Source organism: Pongo pygmaeus, chromosome 19 (genome assembly GCF_028885625.2).
Source record: "Pongo pygmaeus isolate AG05252 chromosome 19, NHGRI_mPonPyg2-v2.0_pri, whole genome shotgun sequence".
In the NCBI taxonomy this organism is placed as follows: domain Eukaryota; kingdom Metazoa; phylum Chordata; class Mammalia; order Primates; family Hominidae; genus Pongo; species Pongo pygmaeus.
The window spans coordinates 76965639-76985470 of NC_072392.2; the positions used below are offsets into that span (position 1 = coordinate 76965639).

The 19832-nt window shown below is 51.8% G+C and overlaps 1 protein-coding gene across 11 annotated transcripts; it reads left to right on the forward strand.

The window, feature by feature from the left end:
* Positions 1–1467: 1467 nt before the first annotated feature.
* CD300LG (CD300 molecule like family member g) lies at positions 1468–17958 on the forward strand. Of its 11 annotated transcripts, none has more exons than XM_054457782.2 (9): positions 1468–1596; positions 2884–3219; positions 7227–7328; positions 8122–8359; positions 9527–9639; positions 11427–11479; positions 11786–11851; positions 15458–15577; positions 16618–17958. In XM_054457782.2, the coding sequence occupies exons 1-9, from the start codon at positions 1554–1556 to the stop codon at positions 16834–16836; spliced, it is 1290 nt and encodes a 429-aa protein (XP_054313757.2). In that variant the 5' UTR covers positions 1468–1553; the 3' UTR covers positions 16837–17958. The 11 variants fall into 11 exon arrangements, with proteins under 11 accessions (XP_054313757.2, XP_054313761.2, XP_054313760.2 ...); XM_054457786.2 differs by having other exon boundaries at positions 8275–8359; XM_054457785.2 differs by having other exon boundaries at positions 16121–16753.
* Positions 17959–19832: the final 1874 nt, after the last annotated feature.

A 19832-nucleotide genomic window follows, 5' to 3' on the forward strand; every position in this document is an offset into this window, starting at 1 on the left:
AACTCCCGACTTCAGGTGATCCACCCTCCTCAGCCTCCCAAAGTGCTGGGATGACAGGCGTGAGCCACCGTGCTGGGCCATAAATATTTTTTAATCTGTGTTGTTGTTTTTTAAACTGCAAAAACAGATCACCTTTTGTAGTCTGTACATGTAAAAGGGAGTCACGGGCTGAGATCACAGTAACAGAGTTTTCACCAGCGTGAACAGCTGTCCCTGCCCACTAAATGGCAGCAGTGCTTCGCAGTCATTGTGAAATTAAAACATTTCTCCCCACGTTACTAGACTCACACACACACAATCTCCCCTCCCAGAACCACTGACTTAATGCTTCAAATATTAACCTGACAAGTCAGTAAAATTCCAACTGAACATTTGGAAGGATATATGCCAAAATATTAATGGTGCTTTTCTAAAGCAGAAGGTGAATTACAAGAAGCACTCCCTTTTTTCTTTCTTTCCTTTTTACGTTCTGTATTGTGTAAAATTTTGCTTACAACCTGTATGAACTTTGCAACCAAACCAAGAAAAAAAAAGAGTCATTTTTGAAGCCAGTGTGTCAGAGCTCCCAATAGTGTGCATGTTTGTTTTGGTCCTTTCAAGGAGGATTCAAGTCTGCGATGGAGAAACCACCAATTCACTTTTTCAAACGCCAGAACAACTCTGCAGGCGTGGAGGAGACCTATCTTGCAGCGCTGTAGGCCCAAGGCGCCAGGGAATCCGGCCCAGCTCAGCCCTACGGCTTTGCTCAGCCCCGTCTGCACCGCCGCCCCGTGGCCAAGGGCAGTACTGCGCCCTCCAAAAGGCAAGGGCGGAGGAGGGGCCAGGGGCCTTGCCCCAGGGGCAAGCTTCTTTCTGTCCCACTGACCACATGGCAGTCTGGTGAAGTTTATGGACCCCTCTCTCAGTATAATGGCGGGTAAATATATAAATAAAATACATATGCTGGAAAGAAAACTAATACTGGTGAGATGATTCTTAAAACTCTTTATAAATGTGTAATATAATAATAGCCGTTTCATTATTGTAAATAACCAGCTCTAGGGGCAGGTCTAGGAACTCATTATTTTCCAAGCAGTGAGGGGTATACACGACGTTTCGAGATATCCACAACCTGATGTGCCAGTGTCTGTGATTGTAATTGGTAACAAAGTTGCAGGTACTGCTAACAGTACACTCTTAATAAGAGGAAAAGCTAAATATTAGAAGTTGGTGAAAGTCAACATGTAACTTTTTCCCATGCGAATTCGACTTACAGACCCCTTAGGGCGCACGGACCGCATGTTAAGGCCCCCTTGAAGGGGCACGAGTTTAGGAGAAGCTCTGGTGTGGGTTTTCAGTCCTGGAAGGTGAGCCCCGGGGTAGGCACGCGTGGGCACTCAGAAAAGGGAAGGCAGAGGCGCCTCCCCGGCTGGGCCTGCGGAGGGATGACCCACACCCCCCTCCCCTCGCTTCCTTGGCCTGGTTTCACGCTACTAGAGGAAGTTAAAGACCCGTGTGACTGAAGAGGAGCTCACAGTTCCCAGCGTCTGCTCCCGCGGTGTCCAGCGCCCAGAATGCGGCTTCTGGTCCTGCTATGGGGTTGCCTGCTGCTCCCAGGTGAGATGGGGAGGGGGGTCTTGGGAGGGATGTGGGGCTCACCCTTGGGGTCTGCAGGGAAAGGACCTCCTGACTGCCTGATAGCCCCACCCCACCTATCCTCAGCCTCCTCAGCCCTAGGAGAGCGGGGCCGGGTGGGGGTAGGGGGAGGTGGGGGTGGCGCCGGGGCCGCACTTGCTGTTTCTGGAATCTAGAGTCAGGTTTTCTCCAGACCTGTGGGTTTCCCCTCATGGCAATGTGGCTGTGAGAGTTGCTTTGCCTCTCTAATCTTAATTTTTCTACCCTGTGCCAAGCCTGGAGGCGGGCAAGACATCCCATCTGGTTGCCCGGTTAAACTCAGCAAATATTTGTTGAACCTCGGCTACGCCTCTCCCCACAACCCTGAGAGATGAAGAATTATCACGTCTCATCAATTCTTTTGCTTTCTTTTTCTTTACCTTCTAATACTTAAAATCAGTATGTATGCATCCTACAACTGATGTCAGTTGTTCAGTTGGCAATAGTGAGACCCCATCTCTACAAACAAACAAACAAACAAACAAAAAAATTATCCAGGCATGGATGTGCACACCTGTAGTCCTAGCTAGTGGGAGGCTAAGGTGGGAGGATCGCTTGAGCCCCAGAGGTCAAGGCTACAGTGAGCCATGAGTACCATTGCCTCCAGCCTGGGCAACAGAGTGAGATCATGTCTAAAAACAAAACAAAGCCAGGCGCAGTGGCTCATGCCTGTAATCCCAGCTCTTTGGGAGGCTGAGGCGGGCGGATCACAAGGTCCTGAGATCAAGACCATCCTGGCTAACACGGTGAAACCCCATCTCTACTAAAAATACAAAAAATTAGCCGGGCATGGTAGCACGTGGCTGTAGTCCCAGCTACTCAGGAGGCTGAGGCAGGAGAATCACTTGAACCTGGGAGGCAGAAGTTTCAGTGAGCAGACATCGGGCCACTGCACTCCAGCCTAGGTGGCAAAGTGAGACTCCACCTCAAAAACAAACAAACAAAACAAAACACCCAGAAACCCTGCTGGCTATCTGGCTGTCAGATTCTATCTGAATCTAGAACGCCACCCCCAACCCCAATTCCTCAATGGGCCAGGGTTAGGGAAACAGCAACAGCCCTGCCCCAAGTTCCCCCAGAGTGGGAGGGAAGTAATGGCTCTTCCAAGGCTGTCCCCAGAAGGGATGACTGAGAAAAGCCTTCCTTCCTCCTCCTACAATGGAAGCTCTGGCCTTGACCTTGGTACATGGAGCCTTTTTATTCCAACCTCCACTCCTGCTCTGATTTTAGGTTATGAAGCCCTGGAGGGCCCAAAGGAAATCAGCGGGTTCGAAGGGGACACTGTGTCCCTGCAGTGCACCTACAGGGAAGAGCTGAGGGACCACCGGAAGTACTGGTGCAGGAAGGGTGGGTTCCTCCTCTCTCGCTGCTCTGGCACCATCTATGCAGGAGAAGAAGGCCAGGAGACAACGAAGGGCAGGGTGTCCATCCGTGACAGCCACCAGGAGCTCTCGCTCATTGTGACCCTGTGGAACCTCACCCTGCAAGACGCTGGGAAGTACTGGTGTGGGGTCGACAAACGGGGCCTCGATGAGTCTTTACTGATCTCTCTGTTCGTCTTTCCAGGTAACAAATATCTCTCCTTCCCCAGGCTGGGGACAGGAGCTGCAGAGGGAAGAGGGAGGGGTGGTGGGGCATAATCCTGGTACCAACCTTATGGGCACTGAGTCCTCAGGGAGATCATGCGGGTCAAGCGCTGAGCAAGGCTTGGGGCACAGAAGGAGCTGCATGAGTCTTGGCCATTGTTTCACTCTTGCTGCCCAAGATCACAGCAATAGTAGATGTCAGAGCAGGACTGGACCCAGATCTGTCCAGGGCTGGGCTCGGCGCCTTTCCTTTCTGCCCAGGTGTGCTGGAGGGAGATTTCCATAGGCTGGGTACAGGATAGACATATCAGGGGATAAAGAAGACTCCTCGCCTGGTGTCAGAGATATTCCTGAGGCCTCCCGAGGCTGGGCCAACCATTGCTGCATTCCAGACCCAGCCCACAGCATCACCTGAGCCCTGGCCATGCTGGCCTCACCCTGCTTGTGCCCTGAACTCTCCCCTCCTGGCCTCCACCTCCCCAGATATTGAAGTCCAGCCGTAGGTGCTAGAGTGCCTGGGAACCAGCCTCTGGGTAGGGTGCCTGAAGGAGGGATCATTAAATGCAGGGACACTAGGGGGCTGGGGCTGGAGCTATGGGGCCTGGGTAGGGGATAGAGCACCTCTCTGGGAGCCCAGAACCCCAAGTGGACTTGCTGAGCTAAGGAGAAAGAAGCCAGAGAGGGCCCAGGGGAGTGGGAGCCTTGGTCTGCTGGCCAGTGTGGGTGAGGTACATCTTTGTATCCCCGTTTCACAGATGAGGGACTGAGGCTCCAAGAGACTAAGTGATTTGCCCAAGATCTCACAGCAGGAAGTGATGGAACTGGGATTCAAACACAAGTCGTTTCCAGCTTTGATGTCTGCTTTAATTCCTCTCCTAGCCCCATAGCTGGGACCTATCCCAATCCCAGGCCCATCCCTACCACCATAGCCCCTATTTTTTTTTTATTCCTTTATCCATGGAGCTTTAATTTGGGGAAATAAAGTTAAACTTGCCAAATAGCAGCAGCATCGAACCACATTGAATCTGTTCTTCATTATTTACAAGATTCTCATCTCTTCCAATTCTTATCAGTGTTCACATGTCATTTCTACCAGTTATGATCAAGTTCGCCTGTGTTTTAGGTTTACCCTCATTTGTAATTCTTTATTTGTGTATGACATGTGTATTGCTATATTATCCTCCTATATCGGACTCTGTTGGCCTCTCTCTGATGGCCGTTGGGATGTTGAAAATGAAGAAGACTCACGACAGTGGTGTGCTGGTAAATGTTTAACAGGCTGGGGATGCTGTCATTGTGTGGTGTTTTCCAATTTCTGTGGTGTCCATTTCTGTGGTCCAATTCCCATGGCCAATTTCCAGCCATCGACAGTTTAACAACGATCTCACCAACTCCTGGAAAGTTAACAATGAGCTCTTGTGAGCCAGTGCGAGCCATCTCCAGCACACCATCGAGTATGGTGAACCATGAGAAGAATTTCTAAGAAAGTCAGAAAAAGACAAATGTACCCACTATCATTTCTTTTCTTTTTATTTATTTATTTATTTTTTATTCATTCATTCATTCATTCATTTTTCTGAGATGGGGTCTCACTCTGTCATCCAGACTGGAGTGCAGTGACACAATCTTGGCTCATTACAACCTCTGCCTCCCTAGCTCAAGTAATCCTCCCACCTCAGCCTCCAGAGTAGCTGGGACCACAGGCACAAGTCACTATGCCTGGCTACATTTTGTTTTTTTGTTTTTTTTTTAGATGTGGTTTTGCCATATTGGCCTGTCTGGTCTCAAACTCCTGGACTCAAGCCATCTGCCCACCTCAGCCTCTCAAAGTGCTGAGATTACTGGCATGAGCCACTGTGCCCAGCAAGCCTACTATCATTTTCTTTTATTCATCTTTGCCTGAAGGCCCTAGGCAATGAAATATGCAACATTAAGAAGTGTAAGGCTGGGCATGGTGGCTCACGCCTGTAATCCCAGCATTTTAGAAGGTCAAGGCGGGTGGATCACGAGGTCAGGAGTTCAAGACCAGCCTGGCCAAAATGGTGAAACCCTGTCTCTACTAAAAATACAAAAATTAACCAGGCGTAGTGGCAGGTGCATGTAATCCCAGCTACTCAGGAGACTGAGGCAGAGAATTGCTTGAACCCGGGAGGCGGAAGTTGCAGTGAGCTGAGATCGTGCCACTGCACTCCAGCCTGGTCGACAGAGCGAGACTCAGTCTCAAAAAAAAAAAAAAAAAGAAGTATAAATGTTGGAAAGGAAAAGATAAATACTCTGTATTTGCAAAAGATTTGATCATCTACTTAGAAAAATCCAAGAATAGACTGACCTAGTGTTACAGATTGAGTATTCCTAACCCAAAAATGCAAAATACTCCAAAGTCCGAAATTTTTTGTGTGCCAGCATGACACACACAAAGGAAATGCTCATTGGGGCATTTTGGATTTCAGATTTCTGGATTAGGGATGCTGAATCAGCAGATATAATGCAAATATTCTGAAATCTGAAACACTTCTGTTCCCAAGCATTTTGGATAGGGGATGCTCAATCTGTAGAAGAGAAAGTGGTGGAGAAAGAGGGAGAGTCCAGGATGGCACACAGTCAGCAAGGACTGGGGAGGTGACAGATAGACTTGGGGAAGTGGAGACCGGAGTAGCTCCTGGGGGTTTGGTTGCATCAGGCTTCTGCCCACTGTGCTGGGCACAGAGGATAGGCATTTTTTTTTTTTTTTTTTTTTTTTGAGACGGAGTCTCGCTCTGTCGCCCAGGCTGGAGTGCAGTGGCACGATCTCAGCTAATTTTTTGTATTTTTAGTAGAGACGGGGTTTCACCGTGTTAGTCAGGATGGTCTCGATCTCCTGACCTCGTGATCCGCCTGCCTTGGCCTCCCAAAAGGATAGGCATCTTGCCCTTAAGGAGTCTCAGCCTAGCAGGGAGACCCAGTACACAAGAAATTGCAGTGTAAGTGAGCATTAGCGCCACTGGAGGCACGCACAGGGGACTGTGAGTGCACAGAGGAAAAAGAGATTCGCTGCTTCCGGGGAAGACATTACAGAGGAGCTGACCTTGAGTTTGTGCTGAAGGACAGAAAGAAGTGCTTTAGGCAGAGATGGAAAGGAAAGGCATCGCACACAGAGGAACAGCATGTCCAAGGCACGGAGGTGCGCAGGACACTGGTTTAGTCGGGAATAGAGAATGACTCTATGGCTGGAGCACCGAACAGGGAAAGAGGCGAGGCTGACAAGGTGGTTCAAAGCCTCAAAGCCTGAGTTTTGTTCTTTGCTTTTTTTTTTTTTTTTTTTTAAGAGACAAAGTTTTGCTCTTGTTGCCCAGGCTGGAGTGCAGTGGCGCAATCTTGGCTCACTGCAACGTCTCCCTCCCAGGTTCAAGCAATTCTCCTGCCTCAGCCTCCCAAGTAGCTGGGATTACAGGCATACACCACCATGTCCAGCTAATTTTGTATTTTTAGTAGACAGGGGGTTTCACCGTGTTGGCCAGGCTGGTCTCGAACTCCTGACCTCAGATGATCCACCAGCCTTGGCCTCCCAAAATGCTGGGATTACAAGTGTGAGCCACCACGCCTGGCCTGAAGCCTGAGTTTAAGAGTCCTCGAAAGGCATACTAAAAAGTTTGAACTTTGGCTTTTAGGCAGTGGAGAGCCACTGACTGTTCTAAGGCAGAGAGGGATGGGATCCAACACCGACTTTTGAGACAAAACTGGAGTAGTGTGAAGGGTGGCAGGGAAGAAACAGGCTGAGAGGCAGGTGGGGAAGCTGAGGGTCTGAGCTAGGCGGGAGGCCAGGGGGCTACAGAAGGAGAAGACCAGGGATCTGCTGGAACATGCCACATGGCTCCTGGTTGGGCGAGGCGAAAGATGGCAGTGCTCTGTGCTGAGGTGGGGGGTAGGAAAGCTGCCAGCTGCTCCCAAGGAAGGAAAAGGGGTTCAGAGCGGTGCCGCCCCTGAGAGCAGCCTCTCCCTTTCCTCTAGGACCCTGCTGTCCTCCCTCCCCTTCTCCCACCTTCCAGCCTCTGGCTACAACACGCCTGCAACCCAAGGCAAAGGCTCAGCAAACCCAGCCCCCAGGATTGAGTGAGTGAATGGCGATTCCGCCCTGTCCCTTGCCACCCTTCTTACACAAGCAGCCAGTGAGTGCCTGCCTGGTACCAGACACGATAGTTTATGGCCACCTAGATGTCCCCACAAGCCTGGGAGCTGGGTTGTCCAGCTGTGGAAGTGGAGGCTCAGCAGGGTTAGGTCACTCGCTCAGGGTCACGCAGGAAGTGCCAGAGCCCGGAAGTGGTCACAGCCTGACCCCAAAGCTCGTATTCTGTCTGTGCCATCCAGAGTCTCGGGGGCAAGCCAGAAAGGCCAGGCCTTGGGACCTGACCTCTGGACTCATCCCTGCCACCCTGCCCTTCCTGGTCTCATGGCTGCAGAAGGAAGTCAAGGCCTTACTGAGGCACAGGTGGTTGGGGAGGGGGCACATGGTGGTGAGGGGAGGACCTGCCCTTCTGGTGAGGAAGGAGGTGACAATTGACTGGGACTGTAGGGGAGGGCAGGAAGGTGCCCACTGAACGGTCACTGGAAAGGGTCATGGAGGCAGGGAAGGGGAGTGCTTATACCTCCTCACAGAGGGAACAGGCTGTGGGCACAGAAAGAGACTGAACATCGCGCACAGCTGTGGGGTGTGCCTGATCTACGGTCTCCTTCCTCAAAATGGCTTCATCTAGATCTGTTTGCTTACTGGGGTATCCTTTAGCTGGGGATGTTCTGAGAAATGGGTCCCAGTGAGACTAGGGTTCAGGGGTCAAGGGTCAGAAGTCAGGGATGCTGGGATGCAAGGGTCAGCAAGGATGCTGAGGCATTGCTTTTGGACTTGTAGCTTCTCCTGGGCTCTACCTGGCAATCACCACAGCCAAGCAGGGGAAGACAGGGGCTGAGGCCACTCCATTCCCAGGGACCTCCCAGTACGGGCACGAAAAGACTTCTCAGTACACAGGAACCTCTCCTCATGCAGCGACCTCTCCTCCTGCAGGGAGCTCCCGCCCCCCCATGCAGCTGGACTCCACCTCAGCAGAGGACACCAGTCCAGCTCTCAGCAGTGGCAGCTCTAAGCCCAGGTGAGCCCCAGGTGACCAACATCTCCTTTCAGGCCATCACTAAACCACAAGGTGCCTTTGAGAAAATAGGAACTCAACGCTCTTTCCTCTAAGCAGACACATCCTCTTGTCATGGCCACAGCCTGTAGCACAGAGGGTCACTCACAGGGGCCCTTGAGCAGTGGACATCTTGCACTATAGGAGCCAGCAGCTCTGCTGCCTGTCCAGTGTGAAGGGTCCACCAGGGTCCCAGTCCTGACCTCTCTCCCTGCCCCAGCCTCAGGGACGGCCACCCCAGTTCTGGGGCTTTTGCCTGTATACTGTGCACTAAGCCCTGTGCCAAGCATGAAAATTCAGAATCCAAAAGAAAACAATTTTTTTCCTTACAACTGGAGTCCCAGCCTGAAGGATTGGTTCTTGGGAGTTGTAAATGCACTTGGCTACTGACATCCAGACAGCTGCTGGCAGGTTCAGGCCCTGCTGAAAGTGAATCCTGGGTTGGCAATGGGGGCAGGGATCCCTTCCACACCAGACAGGGCTGATGGGACTCATGGTCCCTAGTGCCCTCTGATCTTCTTCGGAGAGGGAAAGGACATGGCTTGACTCACAGTAAGAATGCCAGGATGCCCCACATGCCTGTGCCAGTGACACCAGCCCAGATACAGGCCACCGGGAACTTCCCTGCACACCACTGCGTGACCTAGCGAGTTGCTCATTGCTTCAGGTGCCAGTTTCTCCAGTGTGGAATTGGGCCACTCCTACCTAGTTACACAGGGATTGTGGAATTTAACAGCTAACATTGACGTGGTGCCTGGCATGTGTCTGGCACTGAACTATGCACTTTACACATCCTGACCCATTTTATCCCCACCACAGCCATTTTACAAAGGAGGAAATTGACACCCTGGGTGGTTTAGTCACTTATCCAAGGTATAGAAAGGTGGTGGAGCTAGAGTTTGAACCCAGACAGCCTGACTTCAGGGTCTGCGCTAATTAAATCACGTTTGTCAAGAGGCAATAGCACTAAATACCACCCCCCGGCACCACAATCCCCCACAAGTCTCTGCTGCATTGAATTGGATTCCACACTAGGGATTGGCTTTCTCAGCCTGTGCCTGGGACCCCCAAAGGACATAGACTCTGGCTTATCTGGTAACAGCCACTAGGCTCCTTGCGTCTTGTCTCCAGGGTGTCCATCCCAATGGTCCGCATACTGGCCCCAGTCCTGGTGCTGCTGAGCCTTCTGTCGGCCGCAGGCCTGATCGCCTTCAGCAGCCACCTGCTCCTGTGGAGAAAGGAAGGTGAGCAAAGGTGGGTGGCAGGAAGGCGGGAGGCTCACTGGGCCAGGGACCTCACTGAGACCTGCAGCTCCCCATCCAGCCCTGGAAAGACCCTGTGGGTCTCATCGTGTCTGTCTGAGATATGAGCATCAGGAGCTGTGGCCTCCCTTCTGAAGGGGCCACGAGGTAGTCAACATTAGGAAAGCAATTCGCAAGGGGAAATGGGAGAATGAAGGGTTCTCAGCTGCTTCCTGCCTGTCTGAACTGATCAAGCACTTCTCTACCTATTGATCCCAGGGAATTCATTGCCAGCTCCCTGTGTGGGAACCAACTGCCAGGGGCAATGCAGGACCAAGCACTTGAATTTGAGCAGGACAGACATTGTAACCCCACTCCTGCCACTGGGTCTCTAGAGCTGCTCAGTCCCTTCCATAGGCTGGGGCTCAAATCCCAGCTCTGCCACTTTTTAACTGTGTGACCTCAGGCAAGTCACCTAACTGCCCTAAGCCTCATTTACCTCAAATCACAGATATACATCAAACAGAAATAGAATACAAGCCACAAATGTAATTTAAGACTTTTGAATAGCCACATGAAGAAAAGTAAAAAGAAATGAGTGCAGTTAAGTGTATTTTACTTTATTTTAATTACTTATTTTTTAGAGATAAGGTCCCACTCTGTTGCCCAGACTGGAGTGCAGTGGTGTGATCATGGCTCACTGCAGCCTTGAACTCCAGGACTCAAGCGATCCTCCTGCCTCAGCCTCCCGAGTAACTAGGACTACAGGCATGAGCCACTACGCCCAATCTAGTGAAGTTAATTTTAATAATGTACTTTATTTAACCCAACATATCCAAAACATTATCATTCTGATATGGAATCAATATGAAAATATCAATGATACATATTCTACTTTCATGTTTTTCATATTGAGCCATCAAAACCCAGTCTAATGTGAAGTAGTCACATTTCAGTGCCTGATGGCCATGTGCGGCTCCCGGCTCCTGTACTGGATGGCAAAGACTAAAAGGATTAACCAAAATCTCAGTAATAAGAGCTACCATGTGCCAGCCACTATCCCCAGCTTATCTTGCTTATCCCCTTTAATCTCCTCCACACTGTGGAGTACACCCATTTTCCAGGGGGAGAAACTGAGGCACAGAGTGGTTAAGCAGCTTGCCCTTTGTTTGCATAGCTAAGAAGTGGTGGAGCCAGAAAGATAATCACAATGTCGTCCCCATGGAGGCGGCCACGGGGGAATCCTGGGCCAGCTTTCTGTCTCTTCCGTGTGTGGCTCCTAGGAGGAAATGTGGGCTTTGTCCAGGTCCCCTCTGAAGAAGCCAGAGTGGGAGCATTCCTGGTCACAACCTCAGAGCCACTTAGCACCTTGCCTCTCAAATTTTGATTGCCAGCTAGCAGCGGTGGCAACCCTTGGTAGTCTGTTAGAAATGCAGACCCTCAGACCCTCACCCCAGCCTACTGAATTAGACTCTGCACTGTACCAAAACGTCCAGGGGTTCCTATGTGCACACTAAGGCTTAAGTAGCAGTGACCTTAGCACACAGATTTATTTTCCCAGCCAGTTTCTGACCCTCATGAGATAATCTCCATGCACTGATCTCAGAAGACTGGGTCATTCCCAAGGGGCTGAGCTGGAAGGAGCTCCCCTGCCCATCTGGCTGCCTCCTCCCTCTGGGAAGCCCCTGCTCTCGTGTGCAAGGGGGCCAGTCCACCTTTCTGGGAGCAGCTACAGGCCACTCCCGGCTACTCCTGGCTTCAAGGGGCTCCTCCTTCTACATCTCTTTCAGCTCAACGGGCCACAGAGACACAGAGGAACGAGAAGGTCTGCCTCTCACACTTGGTAAGGACAGAGGCTATGGAAGCCCAAGCTCAGATCCCCTTGGGGCTGGAAGTCAAGATTCCTGGGCTTTGCCTCTGTGACTTCCTACCTGGTCCTCCTTGCTTGACCTAGAGGCAGCGCTTGCTCCCCACCTTGGAGGAATCTGTGTGAGCCCCAAGATCAGCCCTTCAGGGTGTGAGCCGGACAGAGTGCCCATGGGGAACTCACAGATGGGAACCTGATTTCCCGCCAGGTGCCAGGCAGGGTGGACTCCAGGAGCCATGTGAGCATCTTCTCCAGGCGCCTTCTTTCCATCCCCCCTTTTAGAATCACAGAACATCAGAGCTGGATCCAGATGAAGCCTCTGAGATCTCTAGCCCGACTTTTATCTCGGTTTGAAGCAAATCGCCTTTCAGAATGCCCAGGGGTCAGGGAGCTGTTAGAGATGCACTCTCCAGGGCCCCAGACCCAGCTGAACCCTCCAGGGGTGGGGTCCAGGGACTCTGGCAGTGCTACAAACTAGTATGCTTTTACAAAAGATGAGACTGAGGCCCAGAGAGGGCAAAGGTCTTGCCCATGGTCACACAGCAGGTGGTGGCCCAAACAGAGAACAGGACCCAGATTTCTTGACTCCCTGCTCTTCTCTTTCCAGAACTCCCTGATGTTTTCTCTGAGCCTTCCTTGGCTCTGAGACCAAGGTGGCATGGCTGCCCTGGGACCCAGGCTGAGGGTGGTGCTCTGGGGACCAGGGGCAGGAGAATAGGGGTCCCTGTGCCCATTGTCTGGAGCAGGGAACCTGCCCCAAGGCTACTGCTGCAAGAGGAGACTGTGCCCTCTGAGGCCAGCACTCCAACGGAGGGGGCTGCAGCATCGCACTTCAGGAAACAGAAGCCCCTCCTGGCCCCTCCTCCCTTCACTGTTTACTGAGATGCCTCCACTCCATTCCTTTAAACACAAGGGCAGGAAAGCGGGGCTACCATTGCCTTCTTTCCTGGCGCCAGTGAGGACAAAAGACTCAAGCCTGGTCACCCCAAGGAGGGTCTGAGGTGGAAATGGGACTTTGGGCTGTGGCTTAGGAAGCAGCTGTTGTTGTCTCAGGAAGCTCAACAGGGACAAAGGTAGCAGAGGAGAGTAAGGGAAAAGTCATGGAGACACATGGATGGACCGACGGTGGGTGCCACTGGCCGCCTCCAAGCCCGGCCTCCTGGTTCTGCGGGCTGGGGCCTGGGTCTCACCCCACCTAGCTCCAGAAGAGGGGCTGGGGTCCAAGGAGGCTGAGAGCACCGGTACCAGCCACAGCTCCCATGCTACTGCCTTCTGGCAACCCTGGGAAGGGCTGCTTTGGGCTTTTTCCTGCCTGAGGCACCTGACCCAGGCTCTGCTGAAGAGGGAGGGGACAGGAAGGGGCACACGGCCAGCAGGCAGAGGGGCTCTAGGGGGCGGCCCCTTGTTGAGGGAAAGATGGAACAGGGCCTCCCAAGAGGGTCAGAGGCAAGAACCCTGTAAACACGATCAGGTGGGTGCTTCTGCTTTTTCTTGATTATTTCCCTTGTGGCTTCTCCATAGGATTTAGCAGAGTCTGGAGATGGAATTGAAGGGGTTTGGGGCTTTCTTTGCCCACATTCAGGTCAAAGAGGGAGAGGGATGCATTACTTATACTTTGAGAGAACCTCACAGGGGTGTGAAAACCCTGAGGGAAGTGTTACGGGTCAGACCAGCATTTTCTTTCCCAAAGAGATCTTGCTAGAAGGATTGCCATCCATCCATTCATCTGCCTCATCTTTTACTGAACACCTACTACATGTCAGGGGCTTTATATATGCCATTGAATCCTCATCATTCCCACACGAGATAGAGTTTAGTATCCCCTTCATTTTGCAGATGAAGAAATACAGGCTCAGAGAGAAAAGGGAAATTGCCCACAGTGACCCAGCCTGAAAGAGGCAGAACTGGGGAGGCTGACAGGTCTATGGGGCCAGCTGCAGACCCCTCTACGTCCTCCATCCCGCTGCACTGAAGTACAAGGGGTTTGAGGAATGGAGCCAAGTTCGCAGCCCAAGACTCCTCCCCCAGACTCAGGAGAAAGACCCTGGGACAGCTGCAGACCCTCACTCCTGGAAACGAATAGCCTGCTAAGCTCCGATCAGAACTCAGCCCTGGCTTCCCAAGACTTCCCTCTTTCTTTACTACGTTTATTACTAGTACCTAGAAGCAGGGGCTCTGATATATATCTTGCATATTTAGCAACCCAGAAAATGCCTCTGTGCTTGCTGGAACAGGGCCGATCGTCCACAGTGGAGGCAGGGGGCAGGGGAGAGGTTGCGAATCACACCAGACTTGCGGTAGTGGGCCTGGCTGCTGCCTAGGTGTGCCGTTTGGCCTCTGCACTGAGAGACTCTTTCCTCAAACTCAGTCACCCTGGAACAGGTGACACTTCTGTAGCTGCTGGTGGTCCAGGGTCAGCAGTGGCTGGGTTATAACCAGATTGCAAAGCTGTAAATATGGACTCACGGGTATGATGTCAGGAGTCCTCTGGTGTAGCACCAGGTCTGCCTTGCATCAAGGCCCCCTCTGTCCTCACCATGGGCAGGGCTAGGAGGGACAAGGGCCCTGAGTGGCAGCATTTGGGGATTGCCTTACCCCTCCCAGTGCCCTCATCCACCACCCACACTTCTCCCAAGGAATTCTGCTCTAATTCCTACCTTGTCCCCAGAAGGCTGAAGATGTCATCCCTGTGTTTCTTTTCTTTGGTATATATTTTATCTTTTTAATTTAAGGTTTTAGAGAAATGGGGTCTCACTGTGTTGCCCAGGTTGGTCTCAAATTGCTGGGCTCAAGTGGTCCTCTAGCCTCAGCCTCCCAAAGTGTTGGGATTACAGGCAAGAGCCACCACACCCAGGCTTCATCTTAGCATTTCTAACAAGAGATGGCTCAAACATCGACCTCTGCCCCCATCCACAGCCGCTAGGTATTGAGAGAAGCTGGGGCCCGGTTAGTAGATCATGGACACCAAGCCCAAGAGGAATGTGTCACACGCCCTGCCAGGATGGCAGCAGGGTATAGGAAAAGAGCTTGGGTTTGCGGTCAGACAGTTTCCAGTATGAGTCCCAGCTCAGCCATTTGCCAGCTGTGTGATGTCAAGCAGGTTGCATCACCTCTCTGAGCCCCTGTTGCCATAGCTCACATGGTTGTAAATAGGAAAGAGTGAGATGATATACCCTATACATGCCCAGAAAATGGGAGCTTCTTTCTCTGGCATCAGTGCCCATTTGACCATGGGATTCACTGTCCAGGAAACCTCAGGGCAGCCTGTAGCCTTGGGAGTCTTGGCTGGGGACCTTGGCCGGCTCCAGCCTCTGCTCTGCCCACCTGCTAGGGCAAGGTCTGAGATGGACAGGCCTGGCATTCCTGATCTGAGGACCCATGGGAGCAGCCAGGCCCGGGTCAGAATATGGGCTTCCCCACTGACCCTGGACTACCTGCTCTCTTCCCTGGGCCGTGGTCTCCTTATCTGATGGATAATGGATTGCTCAGACCCATCATCTCAAGAATTTTTCATGTGTCCCATGTTATTCGATGAATCTTTGGCATGTCCAACTTTGCTTTCTCTTGGCCTATTACAAAGAACCTGCAGCCTGCATGATCTTTCTGCTTTAAAGGATAGAAAATAATGAAAACAAATCAGTCATTCCAGAATTTCTCATTAGTTGAGTGGTAGGATGCTATTATGAATATTATAATCCCAAAGGACAAATTCTTACCTAGTTTTACAGCTGAGGAAACTGAGCTTCAGAGAGGTGAGACAGCTTGTCCTTCCTTGGACAAGGCAGGCAGGAAGGAAGTGGCAGAGGCATCCAGGAGCTTAGTATTCTCCCCTCCTGGCACCTCCCTGCGTTGCCTACCCCTCCCACGTTTCCCTCCTCTTGCTTGGGCTTGGCTGGGCTCGCAGACCATCCTTGCTGCCAAGAACAGGCTGTTCTGACCAAGTCTCTGTTATAGCCGCTGGGGAATGGCCGGGACCCAGAGGACGCCGTGATCAACCTTGCAGGGCCCATGGGGTCTCTCACCATCCCCGAGCCCTCTCCCAGCCTCTACACAGAGATAGAGTATCTAAGCCAGGTATGGACAGAAGGGCCCTGGGAGGGGAGGGGCTGCGGAGCCACCTTGCCTGCCTCCACTCTGACAATTAGAGGAAGTGGAAGAAGGCCTTTTCCTCAGCATCTGCTCCCCAAACCCCACACCCCCGCATCTACCCACCTTCCGCATCACAGCCATAGGCCTAGCCCATTTCACCTGGGAAGCCAGAGCTTTTGACCTCACATCCTCTTTTTTTCCAGTCCAGAAAATTCCTGAATAGCTTGTTGGGAGTCACGGCTGACAGTGCTGTGGGCTGGCAGGAGGCCATAACTGCACCAGAACCCAGCCTGGGGCCTTGAGGGCACCCTGCGGGAGGGATGGATTGGGGTCATGAGAGGCCATGAATCAAAGCCTGGGAGTTCTGGGGAGGAGAAGTTGTTAGGTCCTGTGCCTCTGCAGATGGACGGAGGGCTGGAACTTGTGGAAAAGGCTGGGTGGACGCAGCAGCTACCTGGGGACCACCCCTCACACCCCCCACCCCTTCATTTGGGCTCTGCTCTCCAAACCCCACTGTTGTCTTTACAGACTACAGAGGAAAAGGAAGCCCCTTCCCAGGCCCCTGAGGGGGACGTGATCTCGATGCCTCCCCTCCGCACATCTGAGGAGGAGCTGGGCTTCTCGAAGTTTGTCTCAGTGTAGGGCAGGAGGCCCTCCTGGCCAGGCCAGCCACGAAGCAGTGTGGCTGGCTGGATCAGCACTGATTCCCGAAAGCTTTCCACCTCAGCCTCAGAGTCCAGCTGCCCGGACTCCAGGGCTCTCCCCACCCTCCCCAGGCTCTCCTCCTGCATGTTCCAGCCTGACCTAGAAGCGTTTGTCAGCCCTGGAGCCCAGAGCGGTGGCCTTGCCCTTCCGGCTGGAGACTGGGACATCCCTGATAGGTTCACATCCCTGGGCAGGGTACCAGACTGCTGACCCTCAGCAGGGCCAGGCAAGGCTCAGTGGATCTGGTCTGAGTTTCTATCTGCCAGGAACTCTCCTGGGCCTCATGCCCAGTGTCGGACCCTGCCTTCCTCCCGCTCCAGACCCCACCTTGTCCTCCCTCCCTGGCGTCCTCAGACTCAGTCCCACGGTCTCCTGCATCAGCTGGTGATGAAGAGGAGCATGCTGGGGTGAGACTGGGATTCTGGCTTCTCTTTGAACCACCTGCATCCCAGCCCTTCAGGAAACCTGTGAAAAATGTGATTCCTGGGCCCCACCAAGACCCACCAAAACCATCTCTGGGACTTGGTGCAGGACTCTGAATTTCTAACAATGCCCAGCGACTGTCGCACTTGAGTTTGAGGGCCAGTGGGCCTGATGAACGCTCAGACCCCTCCAGCTTAGAGTCTGCATTTGGGCTATGACTTCTCCCACCTGCCCCCATAAGATCTGCTCTGTCCATGACACCATGACCCAGCTGGGGACTCCCCTGAGGCCTGCCTAAGTCCAGGCCCGGGTCAGGTCAGGTGCACATTGCAGGGATAAGCTCAGGACCAGCAGAGAGTGGTTGCTTTTCCATTCGCCCTCCCTGGCCATGCCTTCTTGCCTTTGGAAAAATGATGAAGAAAACCTTGGCTCCTTCCTTGTCTGGAAAGGGTTACTTGCCTATGGGTTCTGGTGGCTAGAGAGAAGACTAGGAAACCAGAGTGCACGTGGGTGTCTAACACGGAGGAGAGTAGGAACAGGGCGGATACCTGAAGGTGACTCTGAGTCCAGCCCCCTGGAGAAGGGGTCGGGGGTGGGGGTAAAGTAGCACAACTACTATTTTTTTTCTTTTTCTATTATTCTTGTTTTTTAAGACAGAATCTCGCGCTGCCGCCCAGGCTGGAGTGCAGTAGCACGATCTGCAAACTCCGCCTCCTGGGTTCAAGCGATTCTTCTGCCTCAGCCTCCCGAGTAGCTGGGATTACAGGCAAGCACCACCACACCTGGCTAATTTTTGTATTTTTAGTAGAGACAGGGTTTCACCATGTTGGCCAGGCTGGTCTCGAACTCCTGACCTCAAATGATCCTCCTGCTTCAGTCTCCCAAATTGCCGGGATTACAGGCATGAGCCACCGCGCCTGGCCCTATTTCCTTGAAAAAGTGAAATTAAGAGTTGTTCAGTATGCAAAACTTGGAAAGATGGAGGGGAAAAAGAAAAGGAAGAAAAAATGTCACCCATAGTCTCACCAGAGACTATCATTATCTAGTTTTGTTGTACTTCCTTCCACTCTTTTCTTCTCCACATAATTTGCCGGTGTTCTTTTTACAGAGCAATTATCTTGTATATACAACTTTGTATCCTGCCTTTTCCACTTTATCGTTCCATCACTTTATTCCAGCACTTCTCTGTGTTTTACAGACCTTTTTATAAATAAAATGTTCATCAGCTGCATATTCCATCCTATCAGTGTGTCTCAACTTATTTAACCAATTTTCTATCACTCGATATTTAATTTGCTTCCATTTTTGCTATTGTAGATAAGTGTGGGTGAATCTTTGCCTGGGGGTTTATCTGCATTGGGAGATTTCTTTTCTTTTTTCTTTTTCTTTTTTTTTTCTTGGAGACAGAGTCTTGCTCTGTCGCCCAGGTTGGAGTTGAGTGACGCAATCTCAGCTCACTGCAACCTCCACCTCCCTGACTCAAGCCATTCTCCTGCCTCAACCTCCCAAGTAGCTGGGACTACAGGCGTCTGCCACCACACCCCACTAATTTTCGAATTTTTAGTAGAGACAGGATTTCACCATGTTGGCCAGGTCTTGAACTCCTGACCTCAAGTGATCCGCCTGCCTCAGCCTCCCAAAGTGCTGGGATTACAGACATGAGCCACTGCACCTGGCCGGGAGATTTCTTAAAGAAGGATTTGCGTGCATGGAAAGTGAACATTTTTGAAGTTACTGATGCCTCTTGCTAAACAGCTTCCTGGAGTGGGAGCACCAATTTCACCCAGACCCTTGAATCAGTGTTTCTTGAAGTCCTCTGCACCTGTCCCTCCTGGAAAGGCAGGAGAAACAGTTCAATAATGGCCCTGTGGTCAGAACCTCGAGGGCCTGGGGGACTGGGTGGAGGTGGAACTGGTCTGATGAAGCTAGAGCAGCTCACCGGAAGGTGCCAGCCTGTGCCCGAGGCCCCTGGGCTGGGGTTGCACTAAGTACCTTCTCCAGGTGGAGAGTGAGCTGCCAGGCCCGAGCTCTGTGTGCTGCACCCAGGCTGCAGGCACTGTGTGTGCCAAGGTGTTTGGGACATAGGAAGCAGCAAGTTTCAGATGGTCCCAAATCCTCTGCTGGGACCTGGGCACACACACTGTCAGAATGCACCCTAGAAGTGCATCAAAAGCAGGCTTCCCCCCTGAAAAATCCCTTGGCTGGGGTTTCCCTCGAAGGAAAGAACCCTCCTGTCCTCTGAATCTCTCCTCACCTACTGGAGCCGGGGCTTCCTGGGAACCAGGAGGCAGTCAGCTCAGCCATCCCACTCCCATCCCTTGCCCATTCGCAGACTAGGCTAAATAAATTGACATATTTTGAGAGTCAGAGCACTCTCCCAGGCAACCTAGGATTGGCATCCATGGAATTCCAAGTTTCAGTGGATTTATGAGACATGCAAATATTACTCAAAGACACTCTCTTATTCCCACAGTACCACCAAGAGGGCCCAGCTCCTGACAGGTAGGGGAGAAAGGCCACTCCCTTACCAGCTGACACTTTGCAATCCCCCATTTTGATACACCTTGGTTTTGTGTTTGTACCTGAATACTCAGATCTGCAGTCTTTGGTATTTACGTGAGGTTTTATTCAATCCCCTTAAACAAAAAGAAGCAACAAGTCACTGCTCACCTATCCTGAGAATGAGGGACTTTTGCTGGGAGGTAAAACTTCAGAAAAAATTGGAGGAACATCAAAGAATTGCAAACATTTAGTTTTGCCAAATTAGGACAGTAAATATAACAAAAATAACAAACTGTCACTTACCAGTCCAGGTATTTCTTTAAAAGAAACTTTTTTTTTTTTTTTGAGATGGAGTTTTTGCTCTGTCGCCCAGGCTGGGGTACAATGGCACAATCTCGCTCACTGCAACCTCCGCCTCCCGGGTTCAAGCGATTCTCCTGCCTCCCAAGTAGCTGGGACTACAGGTGCGCACCACCACACCTGGCTAATTTTTGTATTTTTAGTAGAGACGAGGTTTCACCATGTTGACCAGGCTGGTCTCAAACTCTTGACATCAGGTGATCCCCCCCCTACGGCCTCCTAGTGTGCTGGGGTTACAGGTGTGAACCAC

Bases quoted from the DNA above. Each gene is read 5' to 3' on its own strand.
- CD300LG (XM_054457782.2), top strand. From the start codon at position 1,554: ATGCGGCTTCTGGTCCTGCTATGGGGTTGCCTGCTGCTCCCAG. The intron at 11,852-15,457 runs GTTTGAAGCAAA...TCTCTGTTATAG, and splicing joins CTAGCCCGACTTTTATCTCG to CCGCTGGGGAATGGCCGGGA. The intron at 15,578-16,617 runs GTATGGACAGAA...CTCCCGCTCCAG, and splicing joins AGATAGAGTATCTAAGCCAG to ACCCCACCTTGTCCTCCCTC.